This window comes from Cuculus canorus, chromosome 5 (genome assembly GCF_017976375.1).
Source record: "Cuculus canorus isolate bCucCan1 chromosome 5, bCucCan1.pri, whole genome shotgun sequence".
NCBI classification, from domain to species: Eukaryota; Metazoa; Chordata; class Aves; order Cuculiformes; family Cuculidae; genus Cuculus; species Cuculus canorus.
This window is the reverse complement of record NC_071405.1, coordinates 16,394,975-16,418,013: the sequence shown is the minus strand read 5'-3', so window position 1 is coordinate 16,418,013 and position 23,039 is coordinate 16,394,975. Positions and strand designations below refer to the sequence as shown.

Below are 23,039 nucleotides of genomic sequence, written 5' to 3'. Positions count from 1 at the left end.
AGTGGCTCCACCCCTTCCGCTCCACGCCGGAAGCCGGAAGTGCGGGGCGGAAGTAGGGCCCAGGGCTGCGAGGAGGTGAGTGTGGCGGCTCCGGTAATGGGGAAGGTGGTGGGGTCGCCTCTGCGGGGAGGAGGAGCAGGACTCAACCTTGACGCTGTCTTCGGGAGTGCCCCGCTGGGGAGTGAGCGCGGCGTTAATCCGCCGGGGGGGAGCGCTCAGCCAGGCCAGGCCTCGTCCCGGTGGCCACCGGCCCCCCCTCGGCCTCCCGGTCGCCTTTTCCCCCGCCTTGGCCTCCCGGTCGCCCTTTCCCTTCCCTTTGGTCTCCTGGTCACCACCTCCTTGCATCCACCCTTCCAGGGACTATTTTGACTTTTCTCACAATCCCACACGTGCAAGAACTGAGCTTCCCATTTGCCTCTGCTCCTCCTTTTTTGCTCTAATGCTCCATGAGCCTCATAAATAACAAAAAACTCTCCCCAAGTTTATTCCAGTTGGCTGAGCGATGAAGTTCCCTCCATTTCCATGCAGCAGGGGAGCTGATTTCCCCATTTCTCCATAGCTGGTGCTCAGACGGGTTTGTCCAGATGCTGGGTGAGGAGATTTGGTAACCCTTCTCCATCTGTGTTAGGTGCAGAGCCTGATGCAACATTCCCAGTGCGATATCATTGGGATGTTTCACCTGGGGGAAAGGTAGAAGAGCCCTGAGCAGTCTGGAAGGTGCTGCAATCCCTGTCGGCTGTCAGGTGTGTTCCTTTCCCTCTCAGCAGGACCACGCTGCTCCTGTGCTTCTCACCTGGTTTTACATCCATTCCCATCTTATTGCATCCCACCTCAGTGACAGGAATACGCGAAATCTGCTAAATATTGTCAAGCAGCCCTGATTCTTTGGAATATATCAGGGGAGAACTAGTGCAGAATATCCTTTATATTAATAATTTTAGTCATATTTCACTGATTTTTCTAATCTAAAGTGTTTGGTTAAGTTCATCTGTGAATAATGACATCACTTAGTGTTGTCTAAGGGAAAAGGTGAGGGAAATTAGGGAGGGCAGGGATAGGCTGAGGGCAACAGTTTGAGGCTGAAAGAAGGGAGATTGAGATGAGATCTTGGGGAGAAATGTTTTGCCATGAGGGTGGGGAGGTCTTGGCCCAGGTTGCCCAGAGCAGTGGTGGCTGCCCCATCCGTGGAGGTGTTGAAGGCCAGGTTGGATGGGGCTTGGAGCCCCTGATCCAGTGGGAGGTGTCCCTGCTCACAGCAGGGGGTGGAACTGGGTGGGCTTTGAGGTCCATTGCTACTCCAAACCATTCTGTGGCTCTAAGTGATGGCAGCAGAGAGGTAGAAGGGAAAGCACAGAGAAGGAAAATGCATAGAATGAGACGAGAGCTAAGAAGCTGGAGGGGTGGCAAATTATGAGAAGACACGCACAGCGATGGTGACAGGTCACTGTGGGCTCAGTCAGATGTGAGCAGATCCCAACATCGCTTTGATGTCAAGGGGGTGAGAGTCAGCGTTTCCTTGACAAAACCATCCGGCATTCACAAGTAATCCTTCCCAATAATCTGTGGAAAGGGAAAAAGCCAGTTGCCAAGGCAGGAACGAGTGTATACGTTCTGGTTTCCTTCTCGCTCTGCCAGTGGTCTCGCTGATTCTTTACAGCAGAACCTCTCCAGCATAGCTGTTTCAAGCAGTTCGGCCAAGCTGATTTTAAATCCCTAATAGGATTAGAACTTATTTGCAGTTGGTTTTAGCAAACCTCATCTTTATTTGACTTTTGTGCTGTCCTAGGAGCCTGCAGCTCCTCTGGGAAGATGGACACCCTGCGGAACCGGACGGTGGAGGAGCTCCAGGAGCTGCAGGAGAATGCGGAGGAGATTGAGCGCTTGGCACTGGAGTCCCAGGAGGTACAAGTTGACGACGTGATCCAGGCTGGCTTTCTCTAGCACCTCATCTGCGCTGATCATTCTCTCTCCTTCCCAGGTTCAGGAGCTGCAACTGGAAAGGGAGATGGCCCTGGCTGCCAACCGGAGCTTGGCTGAGCAGAACCTGAAGTTCCAGGCGCCGCTGGAGACAGGGCGCACCGACCTCTCTAACAAATACGAGGAGCTGCAGAAGCTGGCTGAGCGCTGTAAAGAGCAAAAGGCAAAACTAGGTGAGCATTTCCAAATCTTGGAACCCCATCAGCTGTGGGTAGTGCAGCATCCTTCCCCTTTTCTGACCATCTTGGCCATGCTGAGCAGGGAAGCTCTCCGGAGTGGTGGCAGAAAGTGCTCTGCTGTCTGTAAAATCCCGGTTTTCCTGGTCAGACTCAATCAGGCAGATCAAAGGTGCTGTCCCAGGATAAAACCCTTGCTTGGTGCAACAGTGGCTCAGGTTCTTTCCTCTTCGGGTTTTATCATAGAATCATTGGATGGTTTGGGTTGGAAGGGACCTCAAAGCTAATGATTTTGCCCTGGTTTGTGTTTCACACTCTCTTCTGCCACTCTCTTTTGTTTCCTCAGAGAGATTTTCTGCAGCAATGCAACCTCAAACCCTGTTGGATCTTCTGCAGGTGGAAAGCCAGAAAATCGAGGAGGAGTCTGAGGTGAGCTTAAGGTTTAAACCCATCAGTGATTCACATGATTAGCTCTCAAAGACTTGTAACTACACTCACAAGCCTAATCCCTTAAGTCAAGGATTATCTCTTTGTAGTTTGGTGTTCTGGCTCCAAAAATATTGGATTGCCCTTTGTTTGCTTGGGTGATGGTTCTTTGCGTGTCTCCAAGAGACAGGAATCCTAAACTGGGCTTGGCGATGAGGAGCCATAGAATCATGGAATGGTTTGGATCAGAAGGAACCTCAAAGCCCATCCAGTTCCAACCCCTGCCTTGGGCAGGGACACCTCCAACAGGGGCTCCAAGCCCCATCCAACCTGGCCTTCAGCACCTCCAGGGATGGGGCAGCTACCACTACTCGGGGCAGCCTGGGCCAGGGCCTCCCTGCCCTCATCATGAAGAATTTCTCTCTTATATCTAATCCAAATCTTCCAATTTAAAGCCATTCCCAATCGTCCTCTCCCTGCACTCCCTGATCAAGAGCCCCTCAACAGCTTTTCTGGAACCCCTTTCAGTCCTGGAAGATGCTCTAAGGTCTCCCCAGAGCCATCTCTTCTCCAGGCTGAAGAACCCCAACTCTCTCAAGCCTGGCCTTATGCGGGGGGTGCTCCAGCCCTTGGATCATCTCCTTGGCTTCATCGGGACTGCTCTCTGGAGTTGAGGGATGTTGTGCTGAACCGAAGGCTGTTTTCTCTTCCAGAAAATGGCTGAAAAGTTCCTGGAGGGTGAGGTGCCCCTGGAGACGTTTCTGGAGCAGTTTGCTGTCATGAGGAAGTTGTCCCACTTGCGCCGGGTCCGAGTTGAGAAGCTGCAGGAGATCCTGAGGAAGTTGGAAGCATCGCAGGAGCCCGGCAGGGACTCTCAGCAGCAGCTGCCTCCTCATGTACCTGAGCCGCCGAAGCCGCAGCCATTCCCATCAGGAGCTCCTTCCTTCCCATTGCCCTACAGCCCAGCCCCGACCATGCCAGCCGGTCCCATGGCCCATGGAGCTCTCCCTGCTGCTCCTTTTCCTGGCTCTCCAGTCGCCGTGGGACATGTTGCTTCCTCTCAGCCCAGCTCCCAGCCTTCATTTTCCTACAAGCCTCCTCCAGGTGCTGGGTATCCACCAGTGCAGGCTGCCGATTCGGTGCCGGGCTATCCCAAACCCCCCTCAGGAGGCTTATCTCCAGCGCTGGGCTATTCCTGGTCTCCATCCAGAGGCCCACCTCAGCCCCCGGTGCCTCCCAGACCCAGATACCCTCCCTACTTCCCCCCTGGAGCGGGCAGACCGCAGTGCCCCTACCCAACGCAGCCCCCTCTCCCTAGTTTTCCGGTCCCCCCACAGCCTCCTTATCCTCCTGGACCGCCCGCACCTTTTGGATACCCCCCACCTCCAAACCCTCCACGCCCTGCTTGGCCTGGCTACTAAAAAAATGGGACTCCTGGGAGCATCCTCATCTGCTCCCTCCTCTTTTTGTGAACTGAGGAATCTGAGCAAGCTGAGAGCATTGCTCTTGGATCTATCCGTGCGCAAGCATTATGCGGGATGAGGGAGAGAAGCAGCTCCAAGGAATTGGGCAGGCTGTGCCTCTGGGTTCTGTTTGTGCAGATCACTGGTGGGCTGAAGAATTTGCTTCCAAATCGGCTCATCCATGCTCTGGGATGAAAGCCGAGCGGTCTTCCAGGTACTTGGAATGATGTGCACTGATTACAGCTGCCAAGAGCCAGATCCCTCTGTGTGTGCAAGAGAGACTTCTCCGTGCATCCCTGTCATTCACTTAGGGATAACGGATGTAGCATCGGCATTCTAAGCCTTTTCCAAAGACACGATGGGAATTTCTGACAGTATTTCTGACACAAAATACTCACTGCTTCCCAAGGACCTTCCTGGAAGTGAGAGGCAAAGCCAGCTGGGCTTGTGGCAATTCCGAATGGATTACAGCAGGGAGAAGCAGCCGCTTGGATGGGCCAAGGACCTTCCTGTCAGCGAGAGCAGAGCCAGCCTGGCTTGTAGGCGATTCTAAATGGATTGCAGCAGGGAGAAATAGTTAGCTCACCTCTTAGGTGGTCCAGACCTTGGGATCTGGGTTTTTATGTCGGTGTGGGATAACTCCAGCTGCCTGAGGTACTCTGTGGGTACGAGCGTGCACTGAAGCCAAGATCTTTCCTTAGATTCAGGCTCTCCCAGCTCACTGGGGAGTGAAAGCCTCGCTGCTGCTGCTTTTGTCCAGCACTGGTGCCTTTCCCAGCCTGTGCTGGCTGTGCTCTGTCTCACCGAAGTCCTGGTAGCTAAATGCATGGATATTATCCCTGATTTTTGGAGTAAACCAGGCTGGCGTGATGTCTTGGGCTGCTGCTGCTTTGGGAGCACGTGCCTCGGATCACAGGGAGGAACGGGAGTCGGTGCCTCCTGCCCAGGTCTGAAAGGCTGGGGCTCCATAACCTCCCGTATCCCTGCGGAATGAGGTAGATATTTGGGATGCTCCAGGCTCCAGCCTTCCTCCCATCCCCCTTCTCAGGAAACACTATGTACCAGAGGGAGCCACCACAGGATTTGCTTTGCTCAGCACTTTATCCTACCAATCCTGCCTGTATCCCTGTAAGTTATTGACAAGGAAAGATTACTAATGGACTAGAACAAAGCAGACCCTTGTGGGGTTTGATGGAAACAATTCCCTTTCTGTGGTTAATTACAGTAATAAATTTGATGAATGAGATGTGAGGCCGTAGCAGCAGTTGCTTTCAGAAGTGGTGGGGCGTCCAGCTGACCCTTCCGATTGATTTTTATGCCCTCCTGGCGTCCTTACACCATCTCCCTCTTGGTGTGGTCGATGAACCCTTTCCCCTCTTACAGGACTGTCTTCCAACTCATCTTTCCTGCTCTTGTTTCCATCTAAGGCACCCTGTAGCTCTTCTGCACCTCCTCCTCTGGCTCCAGCCCTTGTTTTTCCTCCCTGGCTGGGAAGCCAGTGGTGGTGTATGGAAGCGCACTGGTAGCGATGGGAGGAAGAGTACAAGGCATTATTACTAGAAAAAAAAAAGTTTTATTGCAACAATTGTTGTTTATTAAATATCTCAGACTTGTTCTCCCTCTCCCCATCCTCCTTGTGTCTGTGGTTTCTGTGTTTGCCCACGTCCCACACAAACTGAGCCGAGCGCGTGTCATCGCAGCTCCAGGAAAGCTGGCAGATGTGGGGTCTCTCAGCCTTTCTCGCGAATCTCAGACCCCGGCGTCGAAGCACCTGGCGGACAGCAGCCAGTTTCGCTTTCAGCCCAGCCTGGGTGGCGAGGAAGAGTGTGGTTATCCCAATTTAGAGAGACGGAGAAGCCAGCAAACCCCTGTGAGTGTAGCAGCTCCACTCTCAGGGCAGGTATGAAGCCTTCTGCAACCTCTTAGACTCATATAAATAGCTTAAACTCTCCCCACCTCGGACTTGCCCAGGAGAGGGGCTCAAAAGCAAGGGGAAGCTTTCTCAGAAAGGTGCCTGGGGTGCAGCCGAAGCCAAGATAAGCTGATCAATGCGTGCCTGGTGCTCCCCGCGAGTGGAGTTGGGCTCCGATTCTGGAGGGATGTGGCCCCAGAGGTCTCCCATCGCGCTCAGGGAATGCAGACAGGCTTTCTTCTGTGGTGAGCAGCGCAGGGATCCATCATCTTGTCCGTTAGCTTTGCTCCGTTCAGTGTTGCATACAATCAGAAGGGTTTGGGTTGGAAAGAACCTTCAAAGATCACCTTGTTCAACCCAGGGGCATCTTTCACTCTAGTGGGGTGCTCAAAATTTCATAGAATCATAGACTCATGTAATGGTTTGGGTTGGAAGGGACCTTAAAGCCCAGCCAGTTCCATCCCCAGCCATGGGCAGGGACACTTCCCACTGGATCTCACTTAGAGCTTCATCCAACTTGGCCTTGGAACATCTCCAGGGGTGGGGCAGCCACCGCTGCTCTGGGCAACCTGGGCCAGGGCCTCCCCACCCTCACAGCAAAATTTTTCTCCCCAAGACCTCATCTCCATCTCACTCCTTTCAGGCGAAAACCATTCCCCTCATCCTGTCCCTGCACTCCCTGATCAAGAGCCCCTGCCCAGCTTTCTTGGAGCCCCTTTCAGTCCTGGAAGGTGCTCTAAGGTCTCCCTGGAGCCTTCTCTTCTCCAAGCTGAACAATCCCAACTCTCTCCTCGGACAGGAGGTGCTCCAGCCCTTGGATCACCTCCGTGGCCTTCTCCGGACTCGTTCCAACAATTTCTTTCCTGTGCTGGAAGACAGGTTTCCTTCCTAAGAGATTTCCTTTCCTTGTGCTGCAGCCCACCTCTGCCTGCAGGGTGGGAAGGTGCCTGCTGAAGGGAAGGCAGACTCTTCCCAAAAATGCAAGAAAAGCCGCAAGTTGAGCAGTTGCACAGCTTTGTGACCCCCCTGGGACAGCACGGGGTGGTCCACAGGGGTGGCTCGTCTGGGGACCAGGGCAGGGCGGTCACACTCTGCTGGCAGAGTGAAGGTCATAGTCGCTCTCAGAGGAGTTATCCGGAGGGTGGGATGGTCTACACCTGCCTTCCAGGGCTGCAGAGGAAAGGATGTGGCTCATTACAGAATCTGGGGGTTAATCCCAGTCGCGGCACAACCTCCTGGTGGCAAAAGGCCTGCCAGGGTGGTCCATCCCCACGTGCGGGAAGGGAGCACAAGGAGCCATTCCCAGCATCCTTCTGCCCTTACCTGGATAAGCCGAGAACTGGGAGCTCCTCTGAGGGGCCTGAGCATAGTCATTGTCCCCGCCTTGCGCCCGCTGCCCCTCTGACCGCGACCTCAGGGTGACCGTGCTGTTGCGGTGGAAGGAGACTGGAAGAGATGGGGGGGAGAAGTCAGGAGTTGGGGTGCAGCAGCAGGTTTGGGTGATGGTGCTGTTGAGATGGAAGGAGACTGGGAGAGATGGGAGAGAGGAGTCAGGATTTGGGGTTGGATTGCAGTTTGGGGGTGCGGGAACAAGTTTAGGTGATGGTGCTGGATGATCGAAGGAGACTGGGAGAGATAGGAGAGAGGAGTCAGGATCTAGGGTGCAGGAGTAGTTTTGAGTGATGGTGCTGTTACAGTGGAAGAAGGCTGGGAGAGAGAAGTCAGGGTTTGGGGTGCAGGAGCAGGCTTGGGTGATGATCCTGTTGAGATGAAAGGAGACTGGAGGAGATAGAGGAAGAAGAGTAGGCATTAGGGATGGGGTGCAGTTTTGGGGTGCAGGAACAGGTTTGGGGTGATGGTCCTGTTGTGGTAGGAGACTGGAAGAGATGGGAGAGAGGAGTCAGGATTTGGGGTGCAGGAGCAAGTTTGGGTGATGGTGCTGTTGCAGTGGAAGGAGATTGGAGGAGATGGGAGAGAGGAGTCAGGATCTGGGGTGCAGTTCGCGTTTGGGGTGATGGTGCTCTTGAGGTTGAGAGACCGGGAGAGATGGGAGAGAGGAGCCAGGATTTCAGGGGATGTGCAGTTTAGGGGTGCAGGGGCAGGTTTGGGGTGATGGTGCTGTTGCAATGGAGATAGACTGGAAGAGATGTGGGAAAGGAGTCAGGATTAGGGGTGCAGCAACAGGTTTGGGTGATGGTGCTGTTGCAGTGGAAGGAGATTGGAGGAGATAGGAGAGGGGATTTGGCGGTGGGGTGCAGTTCGGGGGTGCAACAGAAGGTTCAAGGCACAGAGCCTGGGAGAGAAAGGGGGCTGACTAAAAGCAGGACCCGCTCTTGTGCCATGAGCTGGGGCAGCTGGGACTCGGTTCCCCCGGTTGAGTTAATATCGTGCTGATGAGTCAACACGGCAGCAGGAAGCGAGAACCGGGGCTTGGTGCGAGCCCGCTCACACCTCCACCCGCCAGCGCCTGCTGCGGTTGAGGGGCGAGTGGCCCCCAAATCAGCCCCAACCAAACCCATTCCCCACGACACGGACACCCTTGAGTTGCTCCTCACCCGTCTGGTTGAGTCCCGTGGGGCCAATCCATTGGCGCTGCTTCTTTTTGGAGACTGGAAGGCAGAGGCAGGTGGTGAGAGGGGGATCTCTCTGAGGACTTGCCTGATGCCCCTAACCCAAGCTTCGCTTCCTCCTGCTGTGTCCCCCCCCCCGCCAGCCCCATATGCCATCTCAAATAATCCCCTCGCCGCCCCTGAGACCCCCCACCTGCTCTTTTGTGTCCGCTCGGTGCCTAATCCTCCCCGCAGCCTTCAAAGCACATCCTGCTCCCCCTGGCACCACCCTCTCTGTGCCGTGCTGCTTGGGGACAATGGGGACAATGGGATTTGTGGGGCTGAGTGGCACGTGCGTGTCCCAAACCCCCCCAAAAGAGACCAGGGAGAAGCGGCAGGGATGGAAGCGTGGAGCTGGCAGCCCCTGAGCTGCCCTGTGGCGATGGCCGGGCTGAGGGAGGCAGAGCCAGAGGAGGAAGATGAAGAGGAGGAGAGGCTGCGGAGTTCAGCACCTACTTCGCTTCATCAGCTTCCTGTAGGCAGGAGGACCGCAGATGAGCACAAGGATGCCAAAGAGGAGCAGGGCCAGGCAGATGCTCACGATGGTGCCTGCAGCCAGGCTGACTGGATGTGGCTTTGAGTCCTGGCCTGGGGAGAGGATGGGAGTCACTGGATGAGACCCTTGTCCAGCTGATGCTGAGAGCTTGAACACCCACCACTCTGCTGGTCACCTCAACAAGGCTTTCCCCATCCCCTGCCCTGAGCTCACACCCTCTGCCCATTCCCCAGGCATTCACAAGTGGAAATCCCAGCTCCCAGCATCACCCAGGGATGCCCAGCGCCACCCGTACCCCATGTTTCCCCAGCATCAAACCCAATCCGAGCAGCTTACACACAACTCTGGTCCTGGAGCAGGTCTGGAGGGGCCCGAGGTTCGCATGGCAGAGGTGCAGGTTGGGGACGCTGCAGGTGACGCCCATGGAAGGGGGGTCGTGGATCTCAGTGCTGGAGGAGAGGTTCCCACACTGCAGCTCCTGGCACAGCCTCCTGCCCCGCTCGGCTCGCTGCACCCGGCTGTCACACAGCACCCGCCACCGTCCCTCGTGGAAGACCTCGATGTCCCCTTCGCAAGGTGTGGGTCCGTCTGCCAGCCTCCGCAGGGCCTGGGGCTGGGAGCCTGGGGAGAGAGGAGAGAGGGATCAGATCCATGGGGAGACATCAGAGGTGCTGATGGGGCTCAGCATCCCACCAGCATGTGGTTCTCCTTGCCCTGGACCAGCTCTTGGCACAGTGATGCTCTTGGGATCTCTGCTACCCCCTATGCTGTGGGGATTGGGGCTGGGAGCCTGGGGGAGAGAGGCAGAGAGGGGTCCGAGCCATGGGGAGACATCACTGAGTGTGGTTCTCCTTGCCCTGGACCAGCTCTTGGCACAGGGATGCTCCCAGCTTCCCTTTGTGCCGCGGGGCCCGGGGGATGCGCGTGAGCTGTTCCAGGGCCACACATTGAAAACCTTTGAGCTGTCCCTGTGGGAAATGCAGCAGGGGAGCCTTTTAAACCCAGAAATCCTGCAGGAGGGCTTCTAAGCTTGGGCAGATGGTGGGACCCAGAGCAAGCCTGCTCCTCGCCTTGCAGCTTAGCTCTCTGTGCTGCGGCACCAGCACCAAGCTGCTCCATGGAGAGATGCTCGTGGCAAGGAGATGCTCGTGGCAGGGAGATGCTCAGAGCAAGCACTCAAGAGGTGGGGACAAGCAGGGTGCTGGGTTCTACCTGGTTCCCACACACACCCATTCTCGGTTTTGGGGTGCTAACAGGGTTCTTGCTTTGCATTCGAAGCCCAGGGCTTGGTGTGCCGCTGCCAGGAACCGAGCGTGCCGGAGAGATTTCCTGTTTTGCCTTTGCACGCAAGGAGACCAAGAGCGGGAGTGGGTGGATGGGGTGTGTGGGGCAGATGGGGATGGGGTTGGTGCTCTTCTCGGGGCTTCAGCTGCCCAGGCATGCAGATCCCCCATCTCTGCAGAGGGAAAAGCAGCCCCGGAGCATGTCGGAATCAGCCGAAAGGGTCGGTGGGACAAGAAGGAGCATGGCCATGCCAGGCAAGCTCTCACCCGAGCAGATGATGAAGGCAGGTGCTACTCCTTGTAGGGCACTGGTCCTGTTGAAGCAGTCGAGGAGCGGGCGGCTCTCACAGGGCTCCACCACCTCCCACCGCACTGGCAGGTAGCTTTCCCCCTCCAGCTTGGCGTGGCCGTGGCCGTCGATGGCGATGCCGCAGTGCAGAGCCCGGCAGATGCGGGTGGCCAGCTCTGGCCGGATGCCCGGGCTGCTCGCCACGGCTCCCCACAGCCCCTCCATGTGCAGCTCGACGAAGCCTGAGCAGACCAAGTCCCCATCCACCAGCAGCAGCCTGGGGGGTCCTGGGGAGGGGCAGGAGAAAAAGCAGCTCATTATGGACCAGGATCACAAAGAATGATCCGAGGGCTGGAGCACCTCCTGTCCAAGGCCAGGCTGGGAGACTTGGGGTTGTTCAGCCTGGAGAAGAGAAGGCTGCAGGGAGACCTCAGAGCAGCTTCCAGGACTGAAAGGGCTCCAGGAAAGCTGGGGAAGGGCTCTGGATCAGGGGGTGCAGGGACAGGACGAGGGGAAGGGTTTGGAGATGAAAGAGGGGAGATTGAGATCTTAGGGAGAAAAGTTTTGCTATGAGGGTGGGGAGGCTCTGGCTCAGGTTTCCCAGAATCATGGTGGCCGACCCATCCCTGGAGGTGTTGAAGGCCAAGTTGGATGGGGCTTGGAGCTCCTGATCCAGTGGGAGGTATCCTTGGGCTTGGAACTGGATGGGCTTTGAGGTCGTTTCCAACCAAACCCTTTCTATGACTGAGCAGAAAGTCCTGCCGCATCTGAAGCTTCATTGCTCCGTCGATGCTGCAACCATTAATTAGATCAAGCAATCTCAAAAACCAGGGGACAGTTGGCTTTGCGCTGTGTGTCCCCCACTGGGCTCTGCTCCCCTCCGTTATGGGGCTCTTACCAGGGGGCTCCGGTGTGGTGACCGGCAGTGGCAACGGAGGCTCAGGGGTAGTTTTCACCAGCTCTGAAATGAAAAGCGAGGGGTCAGGTGAGGGCAGGTGGTCCCCAGGGGTGGAGATGGCCAGGGTGGGGATCCAGGCTCACCATGGCAGGCAAGGATAACATGTTCGGTGCAGTTTGCCGGCAGCCAGTGGCATCCCACCAGGTTGGCCGGCAGCGGCAGGCACCTCAGCGACTGTGTGCGTGGCTCCTTCTCACCGGTGGAGCTGAACCAGAGGGGCTCGGTGATGGTGGGGCCACAACCCAGCCCCTGGCAGATGCTCTCCGCACTGGCTCTGCCCACGCTGCCCCAGCACACACGGCTCCACTTGTTGTCCCACATCACCTCCAGCATCCCGGCGCAGCGGCAGCTGCCACCGATGAGCCTCAGGCTGGGCTCTGCAGGGAAAGCACAAGTGTTAGGGACTTTCCTTCCCTTCACAGCAGGTTTTCCATCTGGGGCTCAAAAGCCTTTGCTCCTTCATTGCTGCTTGGCACCGACGATGACAGCTGGGGCTTCTCGCAAGGTGGAGCAGGATGGAAACAGAGTTTTGGGGGTGCAGAGGGCTGAGCTGGGAGACCTGGCTGCACAAAGCCTGTGATGCTTCAGAGCCACCTTCCCAGCCAAGGCAGCTCCAGCTAATGAACGTGGAGCTGCTGAGGAGCTCCATGGAGCAGCTCCATGGCTGAGGAGCCACTAATGAAGCCCCGGCGTAGTCCCTGAGCTGCTGTCCACACGCACGCTCACCTCCAGGGCTTAGGGCTGCTCCTCCATGATCGGGGATGGCTGCAAGAGAGAAGGGAATGGGGCGTCAGTCCTGCTCCATCACTGATTATTTTGAGGGAGAAAGGCAATTCTAGGCTTTGGCTCAGCCTTTCACCAAGGTGAAGGTGTTGCTCCTGGCCAGGAGCTGGTGGTGGCGACCAGGAGCAGAGTGAGGAGGAGGTGAGCGGGTCATGCTGGCTTTTTCCTTGGCAGAAGAAGAGCATTTTCTGACTTTCCTGGTGAATTTCCTCTTTCTCCTTCTCCTCCTCATGCCTTTAATTAAGATAAATATGATCAACATCATGCAAGTGGCCATTGCTGCCTGCCAGGTGGCCCATCCCTCTGATGGTGGGTAATTATGGCTGTAAAAGACAGATAATTACACCTGCTAATTACTGCTAAGTAGCTAGCATGCAGTGGTTTGAGTTGGAAGGGACCTCAAAGCCCATCCAGTCCCACCTGCTGCCAGAGGCAGGGACACCTCCCACTGGATCAGGGGCTCCAAGCCCCATCCAACCTGGCCTTGAACCCCTCCAGGGATGGGGCAGCCACCACTGCATCACTACAGATAGGAAGGTGCCACCAAGCAGCAGTGGATGGTGCCACCATCCCCATGGTGAGCCAGAGCGGGACGGTGTGTGTGGCCACCCGCTGTGCCACGTGGATCAAGGGGCGGCTGGGGACAGCGGGAACCGGCAGGGAATGAGGATGGGGGGATGGCTGACTGCTCCCTAAGCTCCCTCCTGGGGTGGGACGAGCATCCTGAGGACACTCTGAGCTGGGGAGACCAGACCCGCGTGGCCTTGGGCAAGACATGCACATGCTCTCCTTGCCGCCTGCGATTCAGTGGGGGTTCAGCCACCTCACACTGGGCACCAACCCCTCTCCCTGTGCTTGGCCCAAGCCCCCAGGCTTAGAGGTTGCCAAGGTGGTCACGCTGGACCACTGGCACCGTGCTGTGGGCATGCCGAGGTGAGCATCCATGCATCCATGGCTGAGGGTATGGGGTTGAGTCCCCCAAAATGTGCCTGGCTGCCAAGTATGGGAAAACCAGGAGGGTTTGCCATGGAATTTCAGGGATCGTGATGGAGCTGGGTCCCTCTGGACACCAAGGTGAGGCACCCACAGCCCCAGCACCCCATACCCGTTCCAGATCGAGCCCCGCACTGTACTCACCCCACATGCCCAGCACGAGCAGCAGGCACAGGGTGGGCTGCCCGGCTGCCATCGGCGCTGGAGGCTGCCAGGGGCACCACCGCCTCTGCTACCCAGGCCGGAGAAGGCAGGCGAGGGGGGACGGGCAGGAACAAGCTGTTTTTCCTCCCTCTGTGGTTTTCTGCGTCACGTCTACACTCGTTTGAAGTCTCAACCTGGCAGCTGCCTATCCAGGTCCTGCTGAGAGCAAGAGTGAAGGGGAGAGAAACTTGGGGGGCTCAGCCCCTCTGCACCCCCATCCCAGGGGTCCCCCATCTCTGCAGAAGGGCTGAGCCTGGAGAAGTGGAGAATGCAGCCAGTGGTGGGTGATCAGAGGGACTTCAGCTCTCCTGTGGGTCCCCACGAAGCTGCTGGTGGCCTCAAAGCTGAGCAAGAGCTCAGAGCACCCAAAGGTGACACCCAACGGAGATTTGGAGGGGAACAACCTGGGGTGCAGAGGGGTTCTGGGTGGTGAATGCAGTATTCACGGCATCCCAGCCCCGACAGCATCTCCTTGATGCCAGTGCAGTGGTCCAGGAGCTGTCAAACCAGGAAAATGGTTTTGGCCACTAAACCCAAGCTCCCACGAGGGCTGGATCGACTCGCTGCCACAGGGAGACCTCACGTAACACCAGCCCCTGCTAAAAATAGCCTTTGCTTGCCAGTGGCGGCTTCTCTCCTCCTCTTGCCAGCTCGCTTCAGCTCTGCCCCAGCTGTACCACCACCCTCACTGTCACCTGCGGTCACCGCTCGAGGTGAGCGGCACAGCCACGCCGGCCGGGACAGGAAACGTGAACGCCGGGTGCTGCCCGTGCCACCAGCTCCTGCAGAGGAGCCGATATACTCCATTCCATGCTGTGCCATGCTATGCTACCATGTGCTCCACACCCAAAGCACCATGATGCCCCCCCAAGGTGGGGTCTGGAGAGGTTCCATCCCTGCCTCTCCCAGCTGCTAGCAATCCAGGAACATCCCATACCCCTTCAAGGGCACGTGGGGCACAGGCGGTGATGGACCAGGGAAGGGAGAGGCGTTAATTGATTGGGCCCTAATTAATTCCTCCAAATCCAGGTCATGCATGCTAACAAAGGCAGCTGTTTTCCATTGAGCCGGTGGTGTTTCTGCTGAAAGGAGATAGCCTGCCTGGTGCTGGGGAGGCTGAGCTTAGAGAGCTCCCGGACAGCTCGGTGAGGTCTGGGCAAGCTCCAGTCCTCTCCCACTCCACCACCCTGGACTGTCTGGAGCCATGGGATGCTTTGGTCCCCAGCCCCAGAGCGAGGGTTCAGCTCCCCTGGGAGTTTCCTGCCCCAGGTTTCTCTCTGGGTTGAAGATTTTCCATGACTCAAGAGGAAGCGCGTTGGGGCGTGGTGGTGGCAGGCAGAGATGCCCAGAGAGATGGGGCAGAGGTGCCCGGTGATGCTGGAGATGCAGGGTTGCTCCCTGCACCCACATCTTGTTCCCATCCTCTCCTGAGTGTCCTGGTGGCCCTTAAGACCATGCTGGGGCTGTGATGGGAGCAAGGCCTGTTGGGGTGTCCCACCAGATGCTGGGGGTCCTCACATTGCCCCTCACCCTCCTACAGCCTTGGCAAGGCACTGGGAAAGGGGCAGGGTGAGACTCCTGTGGGACTCATCTGGAGCTGCTCTGGGGGTCTGCAGGGAGGAGCTGAGCCCCTCTCACCTTAAACCAACCCAAAGCGGATTAACCTCGAGCATCTCAGGGTGCTTTCCCTCTTGGAAAGATCTGCCTCTCCCTGTTATCCCTCATGGATGTAGGGTTCCCCTCCAAGGTGCAGCTGGATCTCTTGGCCCTGAGCTCGCACCAGCAGGGTTTGCATTGCAGCTCGGGTTGAGCATCTCTGCTCGCTGCTGGTGCTGCGAGTCAGCTCAGCACCGTCTGCAAGCTGTGACAGATGAGGATGATTATAAGATCTTTCCGGAGGGGTCAGTCGAGGAGGGGAAGCGCTGACACGCTGCCTGCTCGTGAGCAGCCTTTTAAGAAGCAGAAGCTTCCTTGGTGCGAGCAGGCACGGGCTTGTCGGCTGTCAGCACGATGCTGTTAGCTGAGTGATGGTGGAAAAGGCATTTCCCAGCGCCTGTCACCACATGCAGGAGCTGCAGCTGCTCGAGTGAATGCTTTGCACTGGTAGACCTGGGGCTGGAGATGACACATATATCTTTTGTCTTGTGATGCAATGGGAACCACTCCTAGGGCATTGGTACACACTGAGTTACCTGCATCCCCGGGCATCAGCATCCCTGGGTATCAGCATCTCCCATCTTGCTGCCCATGGTCTGAATGGTCCCAACAGCCACCCTTGTGAAGGTACCACCATGTCCTCCCTCACAGGAGGAGCACCCCCTGTGCCCTCTCTGCTCTGCTCATCTCCTTGCTCTCGCCTCGCTCCTCTCCCCTTTGTCTGGGGTTTGGTTGCTATTTTGGTGCTTCCTCCGTTGTTGCGGCGTGTGGCCCCTTTGTTCGGGGCTGCCGGAGCCTCTCGCCTCGGTAAACAGCTGAAGGATGTGGTGAGGGGACAAAGTTTCCACGGGGGTGGGACTGAACCCCAGCCTCCCCCGAGGCTCCCCCTTGCTGGGCTGGAGGAGATGGAAACCCAGCGGCGGGTGCAGGGGTGGGAACCATGGATGCTGGGGTGGGAACGTGCCCTGGGGTTCAATTTGCTGGCAGAAAGAGCCATGTGGGGTGCAGGGAAGCCTCTCCAGTGCAGAAAGGTGGGGGTGATGGCTGGGTGCAGCCCCCGATCCCATCAGTGTCCCCGTTCCCAATCTGTGCCTGGTGATGCTGCATCGCTGGTGGGGCTTGGATGGGCTCTGGGGGGCTCCAGATTTTCCCCCATCCCAGGAGGTGGAGAAGGGGGGGATCCGTCCCTTGGGGGCTCTACCCCACCCCAATGAGCCCTAGGAGAGGGGGAAAAACCTGCCAAGGGCTGGAAGCTGGTTGTGTCCCACCTGGTATCAGACCCATGCTGGGGTGAGAAGGGTCCAGGAGCATCTGTTACGCCCCAGAACCACCTCACAGCACCGTCCACTGTAATAACAGTGGGAAGCCGGTGGCTTTCCTCAAGCCCCCCAGTCATCACAGTGGCCAGTGTGTCCGTGGGACACAGAGGACAGTGGTCATCTCCATGGATGGTGGGGCGAGGATGCTGGGAAGCTCAGGAGGGGCTTCTGTATCCATCACTGTGCTGTCACAAGATGTTGAGAATGGCTGTGGGACACCACCACCACACATCCCTACTATCTCCCTGCCTCCAAGGCCAGTCCCGGAGACAGGTCCCATCCCGTCCTAGCTGTGGGGGCCTTCAGTGCTGCGAGGCTGGATCAGACCATGCTTTCCCTCTCCCTGGAGTGGAATTGGGGGTTTGGATGCTCCTGCCATGCCCAGCTCAGGGACAGCTCTGTGGGCAGAGGGGACAACATCTGCTGGCAGCCAGGGTGCAGGCAATGCTGCTCCCTGTGACCAGGAAGGCAGGGGACATGTTTGGGGACATGTGTTGGTCACTTATCCCTTTGCTGCCCTATGGGCAAATGAGACCACTTGGTGATCCAGTGGGGTTGGTGACCAACCACCGCTACGGCTGAGGGACACAGTGACCTACTGGGAAAAGCTTTTAATTGCAGTGAACAGCTCAGCCTGTGCTGAGCATCGCCCAAGTGCCACCAGAACTGGTGCCCATGCCCTGGCACAGAGGAGACAGCTGGAGAAGTCTGGAGGAGAATTTGGCAGTGGGATGGAGAGTCCTTGACCGCATGGAATGCCACGCTCTGGGCTGATCAAGCATAGCCTTGGATGTCATCGTAGTCGCTGCCTTCAGAGGAGTCTGGGTCCTGCGTGCATCCGCCCAAGGATGGAGTTGGCCACCCTGCAAAGGTGAGAGCCCATCAGAACTGGGCAGGGAGGAGGACACTGCAAGGGCAGAGGACCTTTGTGTCCCTCCATGCCATCCTGCTCCTGCCCACTCACGGCACAAGGTCCTCACCAGGGTGCAAGGATGAGTCCCCGGGCAGCTCCATGCCCTGCACGTTCTCATACCACTCCCCCGAGGAGGTGCTGGAGGTGTCGGCAGGGTCTGCTGGAGACACAGGGACTCCGGGGTGGGAGAGTGCTGGGGCGGGCACGTGGGGCATCGCTGGAGCAAACAGACTCTCTTACTGGCACCTTCTATCCTTACTCTCCTCCCCTGGGTTCCCCCCACTCCCATTGCTTCCCTGGGGTTGGCCCCATCCCTGCTCCCATCCTCGGGGTTCCACCATGCCCATTCCTGTCCCTGATGTCTCCCCATCCCTGCTTTCCTCCCCAGAGCTGTCCCCATCCTTATTCACATCCCTGGAGCTTCCCACATCCTTGGGGTCCCTCCACTCCCATTTCCCTCCCCAGAGCTGTTCCCATCCCTGGGGTCTCTCCATCCCCTCTCTGCTCTTCATACCCATTCCCATCCTTGGTGTCTCTATCCCCATTCTCATCCCCAGGGCTCTCCCCATCCCCGCACCCATCCTTGGGGTTCCACCACCCTCATTACCATCCCCAGGGCTCTCCCCACCTGCACTCCTATCTTTGGGGTTCCACCATCCCCATTCCCATCCCCAGGGCTCTCCCCATCCCTGCTCTCACCCCTGGGACCACCCCACCCATCGTCAGCCGCTACCTGTGCCGGGGCGGTCGACGTAGCCGTGGGTGGTGGGTTCTGCAGGTTGGTGGGTGCCCCCGGTGGGGGGCTGTGGGCAGACCCAGGCGCATGGGGCGGGTGCGCTGCCATTGCAATAGGGCTCGGAGGAGGAGAAGGAGGAGGTGGAGGAGCTGCTGGCCCTGCTGTGGGACACAGGGCCCAACCTGGCCGATGCTGTGGGGCACAGGGCACCCATTAACCCCAATGCTGCCTCTCGCCCACCCATGGGCAGGGTGGACAGATGATCAGAGCTGGAGGACAGAGGGGTGGACACCCTTCATGTCGTACCGTCCATAGCGAATGGCTCCATCCCATCCTTGCTGGGCATCAGCGGGCGCAGCTGCTCCCCGGGCTGCCGGCGCAGCGAGTCTGCAGGAGAGGTAGGGATGGGACATCAGTGGTGGCACCCCAGGAGCACCCTGGGACAGGGCGTTGGGGGTCCCAGCTTACTGTAGAAGGTGGAGAGGGCCATGGGTGGCTCTCTGCTGAAGTCGTAGTGTTCATAGTCAGAGTCGGGATCTGATTCCTTGGCAGCGGGAAGAGCGGTGACTGGTGGATCTGAGGGGTGAGACGGGGATGGGGCAACCATCACCAGGCAGGACCTCCTGCCCCACAGCCCCACAACAGGGCAGTGACCTACCAGACCTACTTGGTTCTTTGGGAAGGCTGGAAGGCATCTCCCTGTAGTCATTGGAGTTTCCAGAAGGCATATCAGGGCTCTGGGCACTGTGGGTCACGAACACCGGCCCAGCTAGCCCAAGGGAGGACACAGAATGGGCTGTGGGGACAACACGGGTGCAAGCACTCCATGGAGCAGCCAGCCCTGCTCCACAACTCAGCCAATCCAGAGCTCTCTGGGATTGTCCAAGACCAGGGATGGTCTCGGCTGGGTTGGAAGTCCCCTCTCTATGGCCAGAGCCTGCTGCGCCCCAGAGGAGCTCCTTACCACTCATCTTCCTCACCCTCAGCAGGGCAGTGGTGAAGGCGAGCACAGTGAGCAGGAGCAGCGCTGCCAGGACCAGGCAGAGGATGAAGAGGAGCGTGTGCAGAGAGGACTGTGCCACCGCGGCTGGGGACCCCTCCTCAGCTGGAACAGAGAACGGACAAGCTCGTGACACCCAGGACCTCCTCTCTGCAGGTAGCGGGGCAGGGGAGTTGGATGCTTGGTCACGGCAGTTCATGGTTGAGGTTCTGCAGGACACTTACCGTGCAGGAGAGTGATGTTGTTTGGTGTCACCATGGCCATTGCGGTTGGCATCTGCAAGCCTTGGGAGCCTGGTAGAAGGGGGACAGGGATGGGGTTCAGAAGAAGTTGGGCTGCAGCTCATCTGCAGGGGATCTCATGTCTACAAGCACAGTCATATCCATGGGGCCGGGCAGAGGGAGATCCTGTACCATTGCAGACCACGCCGGCTGCCCGGGACTGGTGGCAAGGAGCTGATTTGTTGTAGGTCCACTGGCAATGGGCCAGCGATGGCTGGTGGCTCTCACACTCATAGACCATCCTGCCAGGCAGCGTGTGGTCGAAGAAGAGCCTCTGGAGGGGTTCCCCACAGCCCAGCGTCCGGCACAGCACACTCCTCTCCACCTCATACCACGTGCTGTCACACACCGTGCTCCACATGCCACGGAAGAAGACCTCGACCCGGCCAGCGCAGCCATCCTGGCCCCCAGAGAGCCGCCACTCCTGGTGCTCTGCAGGCAGAGAGCAAATCTGGGGATGCTCTGCTTGGTGTCTCTGCTCAGTGGAGCCCAAACCCTGCTTGATGCCTGCTGGACCCACCTGAGCACACAACGCCTGCGTCTTCCTTGTGGGTGCAGTCGTGATCCACTGCAGCAGGACAATCCCAGAGATGCTCCTCCTGCCCCTCACAGGCCACCTCATCCCGGAGGATGGGGCCGGTGCCCCTGCCGAAGGTGGCATCACCATGGACGCGCACGGCTCGGCCACACCGAAGCTGCCGGCACACGACATCGGCATCGGCCAAGTCCCAGGCGTCGTCGCACACTGTGCCCCAAGCACCTGCTTGCTCCATTTCCACCCGACCTTCACACCGGCTCCGGCCACCAGCCAGCCGCAGCATGACAGGACCTGGGTGAGACACAAGGGAAGGGGGTAGAGTGGCCTTGTCACTGTCCCTGATGCCACCGCCAGCTCCGTGGGATGCCCCAGGCTCTCCGCTCCCCACTAAAAGTTGGTTCAAGGAGGTCCCTGGTGCTTACCTGGTATCACCGAGGTATTCTCAACTGGGGTGCTGGGAGGTGCTGTTGGCTCTGTAGGGACTGCAAGGAGGAAAGGACAGAGGTTATGAGGGGCTGAGCCCATCAGGGCCACCCAACCCCTCGCCCAGGGTTGAGTGTCCCTTCTGAGCAGAGCAGGATGGTGGCGCTTAGGAGGACAGACAGACACGCCACCAGATAGACCCCCACCAGACCCCAGCTGAGAGATGGCAGCCACCAAGGTGAAAGAAGGATAGAGGTCAGTGGATATGAAGGGGACACCACCCCCTTTTTGGCTCAGCCCCGGCTCTCCTGGCAACGGCGAGGATGTAGCGAGGAACAGCCGGATCAGCTTCCACCATCGCTAGAGGCAATGCTGGCTCCTCGCTGCTCCTGTGCCAGCTGCCGGGAGCACGGTGGCTCGCAGATGGCAAACCAAGGGGGCTCGGAGATGGGGAGGGTGGCAGGCAGATGGAGGGGGACAGGAATCACCCCAAAAGTGATGCTGATCTGGGAACAGTGACCAAAATGGCATCTCTGAGCTGTCACAAAATGGATGGCACCATGTGGAGCTCCTTCAAGCCCTGTCCATGCAGACATGGCTTTCTCGTACCCCTAAAACTCGATCCCCACATCCCCTGGTCATCCTTTCCTTGGGGAACGTCCTCTGGGGCCAAACCCTGGCATCTGGTCTCCTACAGGATTGGGGAGAAAGAATCTGGCCCTAAATGCGGTGGTGTTGGGGCACAACTCACTGGTGAGGAAGTGTGGGATGCCATGGCTGCCGATGCCAACGACCTCCCACTCGCCACCCCTGCCGACAGAGAGGGTCTCCTTGCTCCCTGCACCCACTCACTTGCACCCCAACCTGGTGCTATGGGTGCTGCTGCCACCATGGGCTCATTTTTGGTTTCTCCTCTTCTTTGGCACCCCAAGGACATGAGACTATTTCAGATGTGGGGCTCCATCCTGTCCTCCCTGTCTTCTCCGTCCCATCCCTTTGCTCCAACCCCCCAGCTTCCCACGCTCCCATGGTGATCACCACCAAACTTCTCCATTTGGCTCCTCCATGGTGGAGGATTACCCTCATGGACGAGGTGAGGTGGGTTTGCTGCCATCACCACCAGTGTGGCTTTCTCTTGTGCCTGTTATCTTCACGGCGTGGGATAACGTAATCATTGCATTTTGGGCCAAAAAAGGGCAATTTTTGCATCGCTGCATCATCCTGCTGTGCCAATAGACCCTGGTCCCACCTTTGCTCATGGAGAGCTGTGAGAGAAACTCACAGATACTTGGGGTGCATTGGGTGGAGGACCTAGTGGTAGGTTTCCCATGGAGCCTACCATGGGAAACCACCACCTTCACTGATGGGCACTAGTTTAGCATTCCAAATATAAAAAGCAACTTAAGGGATGAAGGTAAAGGAGATGGGGAAGAGCAGTTCCATGTGATCCCAGTGTCCAGTAGCCCCGTGCCTCGAGTCTGGAGTGAGAATGGAGTGAGAACTTCATACCGGTGAAGATGCAGGAAGGAGCCGTTAGTGGAAATGAGAGCGATGGCGACCGTTCCCCAATTGATCAGAGGTGTCGAGGTGGCTTCTGGCAGCTGGTTTGGGTGGGAAACCACCCTAAACTCTGCCAGGCCAGAAGTGGCAGGTGGCATCATCCCCAAAACTCATCCTGGGGTGATGCTGGTGACACAAGCGAGATGGGTTTTGGCCTGTGGCTACCAAGACCAGGAGAGCATTGCCCTGACCCCATGGGGCTGGAGGTAGGAACTGGTGGGCAGGAAGTTCCAGAGAGCCCTGTTAGGGTCCCCATCCCAAAGCAGGGACTTCCTTCTAGTCCCACTGGGCAGGGAGAGGTGTATCCAGGAGAAGCAGACGTTGGACCAGCCATGCTGAGCACCTCAGGAAGGAGAAGAGCTCAGCTTTGCAGAGCTGCCTGCAGAGCATCCTCGCTCAGTGCTAAACTGGGACCTCCTGCCCCAGCAGGTCCCAACCCCAGGACTACCCAGCTCCAAAATTGGCAAAGCCATCACCCCGGGGTCCCAGCAGATGGAGAAGGATGGAAAAGGAGAGGATGGGGATGTTGATCTACCTTGTCCAGGCGCTGCAGTGGAGACAGCCACCAAGAGCAGGCAGAGCCCTTCCATCCTGCTCAACGGCTGTGGGTCAGCCTCATAGCAGACGAGGAGGAGCTGGGGGTGTGGTGGTCCTGTCCTCCTGCCACCTCTCTAAGTGGCTTGGGGATATGGTCTGGAGGTGTCCCCGCACGCCAGCTGCCACTCAGGTGCTCTCAGTTCCCAGCTTGTGGCTGAGGGCTGCAGGAAGCCAGCTCAGCGCTGTGGGGCGGAGGAGCACAGCAGCGTGGCTCCATCCTCCACACTCGCTTTGGGGAAGTGGGGGTCAGGCGGAGGTGAGCTCTGCTCGGGGACCACCCCATGCACCTGCGGCGTCCTTCAGGGTCACAGGAGCCTTGGGGACCAGGTGGTCTCACATCAGGTCATGCTCAGCCTGCAGGAGCCAGGATTTGCAGCTCCTGGTGTCCCACTGCATCATGGGCTTGGGACACTGGTGGCACGGTGGGATCCAGGTCTCCCAAGCTCT

General features: G+C 58.0%; 2 protein-coding genes across 2 annotated transcripts; one reads left to right on the top strand and one right to left on the bottom strand.

Annotated features, from left to right (window-relative positions):
• VPS37C (VPS37C subunit of ESCRT-I) lies at positions 1 to 5,476 on the top strand. The gene is made up of 6 exons (XM_054067156.1): positions 1 to 75; positions 629 to 743; positions 1,787 to 1,902; positions 1,979 to 2,150; positions 2,500 to 2,582; positions 3,293 to 5,476. Exons 3-6 carry the CDS (start codon positions 1,810 to 1,812, stop codon positions 3,998 to 4,000), a joined length of 1,056 nt encoding a protein of 351 aa, XP_053923131.1. The 5' UTR covers positions 1 to 75; positions 629 to 743; positions 1,787 to 1,809; the 3' UTR covers positions 4,001 to 5,476.
• A 279-nt stretch (positions 5,477 to 5,755) lies between these two features.
• Positions 5,756 to 22,754, bottom strand: LOC104063375 (deleted in malignant brain tumors 1 protein). The gene is made up of 19 exons (XM_054067083.1): positions 22,531 to 22,754; positions 20,435 to 20,494; positions 19,995 to 20,303; positions 19,607 to 19,906; positions 19,418 to 19,486; positions 18,852 to 19,298; positions 18,662 to 18,769; positions 18,500 to 18,580; positions 18,191 to 18,385; positions 17,525 to 17,674; positions 17,330 to 17,407; positions 11,673 to 12,029; positions 11,530 to 11,592; positions 10,610 to 10,918; positions 9,396 to 9,680; positions 9,020 to 9,151; positions 8,510 to 8,563; positions 7,278 to 7,400; positions 5,756 to 7,124 (listed from the first exon to the last, which is right to left on the bottom strand). The coding sequence occupies exons 1-19, from the start codon at positions 22,583 to 22,585 to the stop codon at positions 7,039 to 7,041; spliced, it is 3,261 nt and encodes a 1,086-aa protein (XP_053923058.1). The 5' UTR covers positions 22,586 to 22,754; the 3' UTR covers positions 5,756 to 7,038.
• Positions 22,755 to 23,039: the final 285 nt, after the last annotated feature.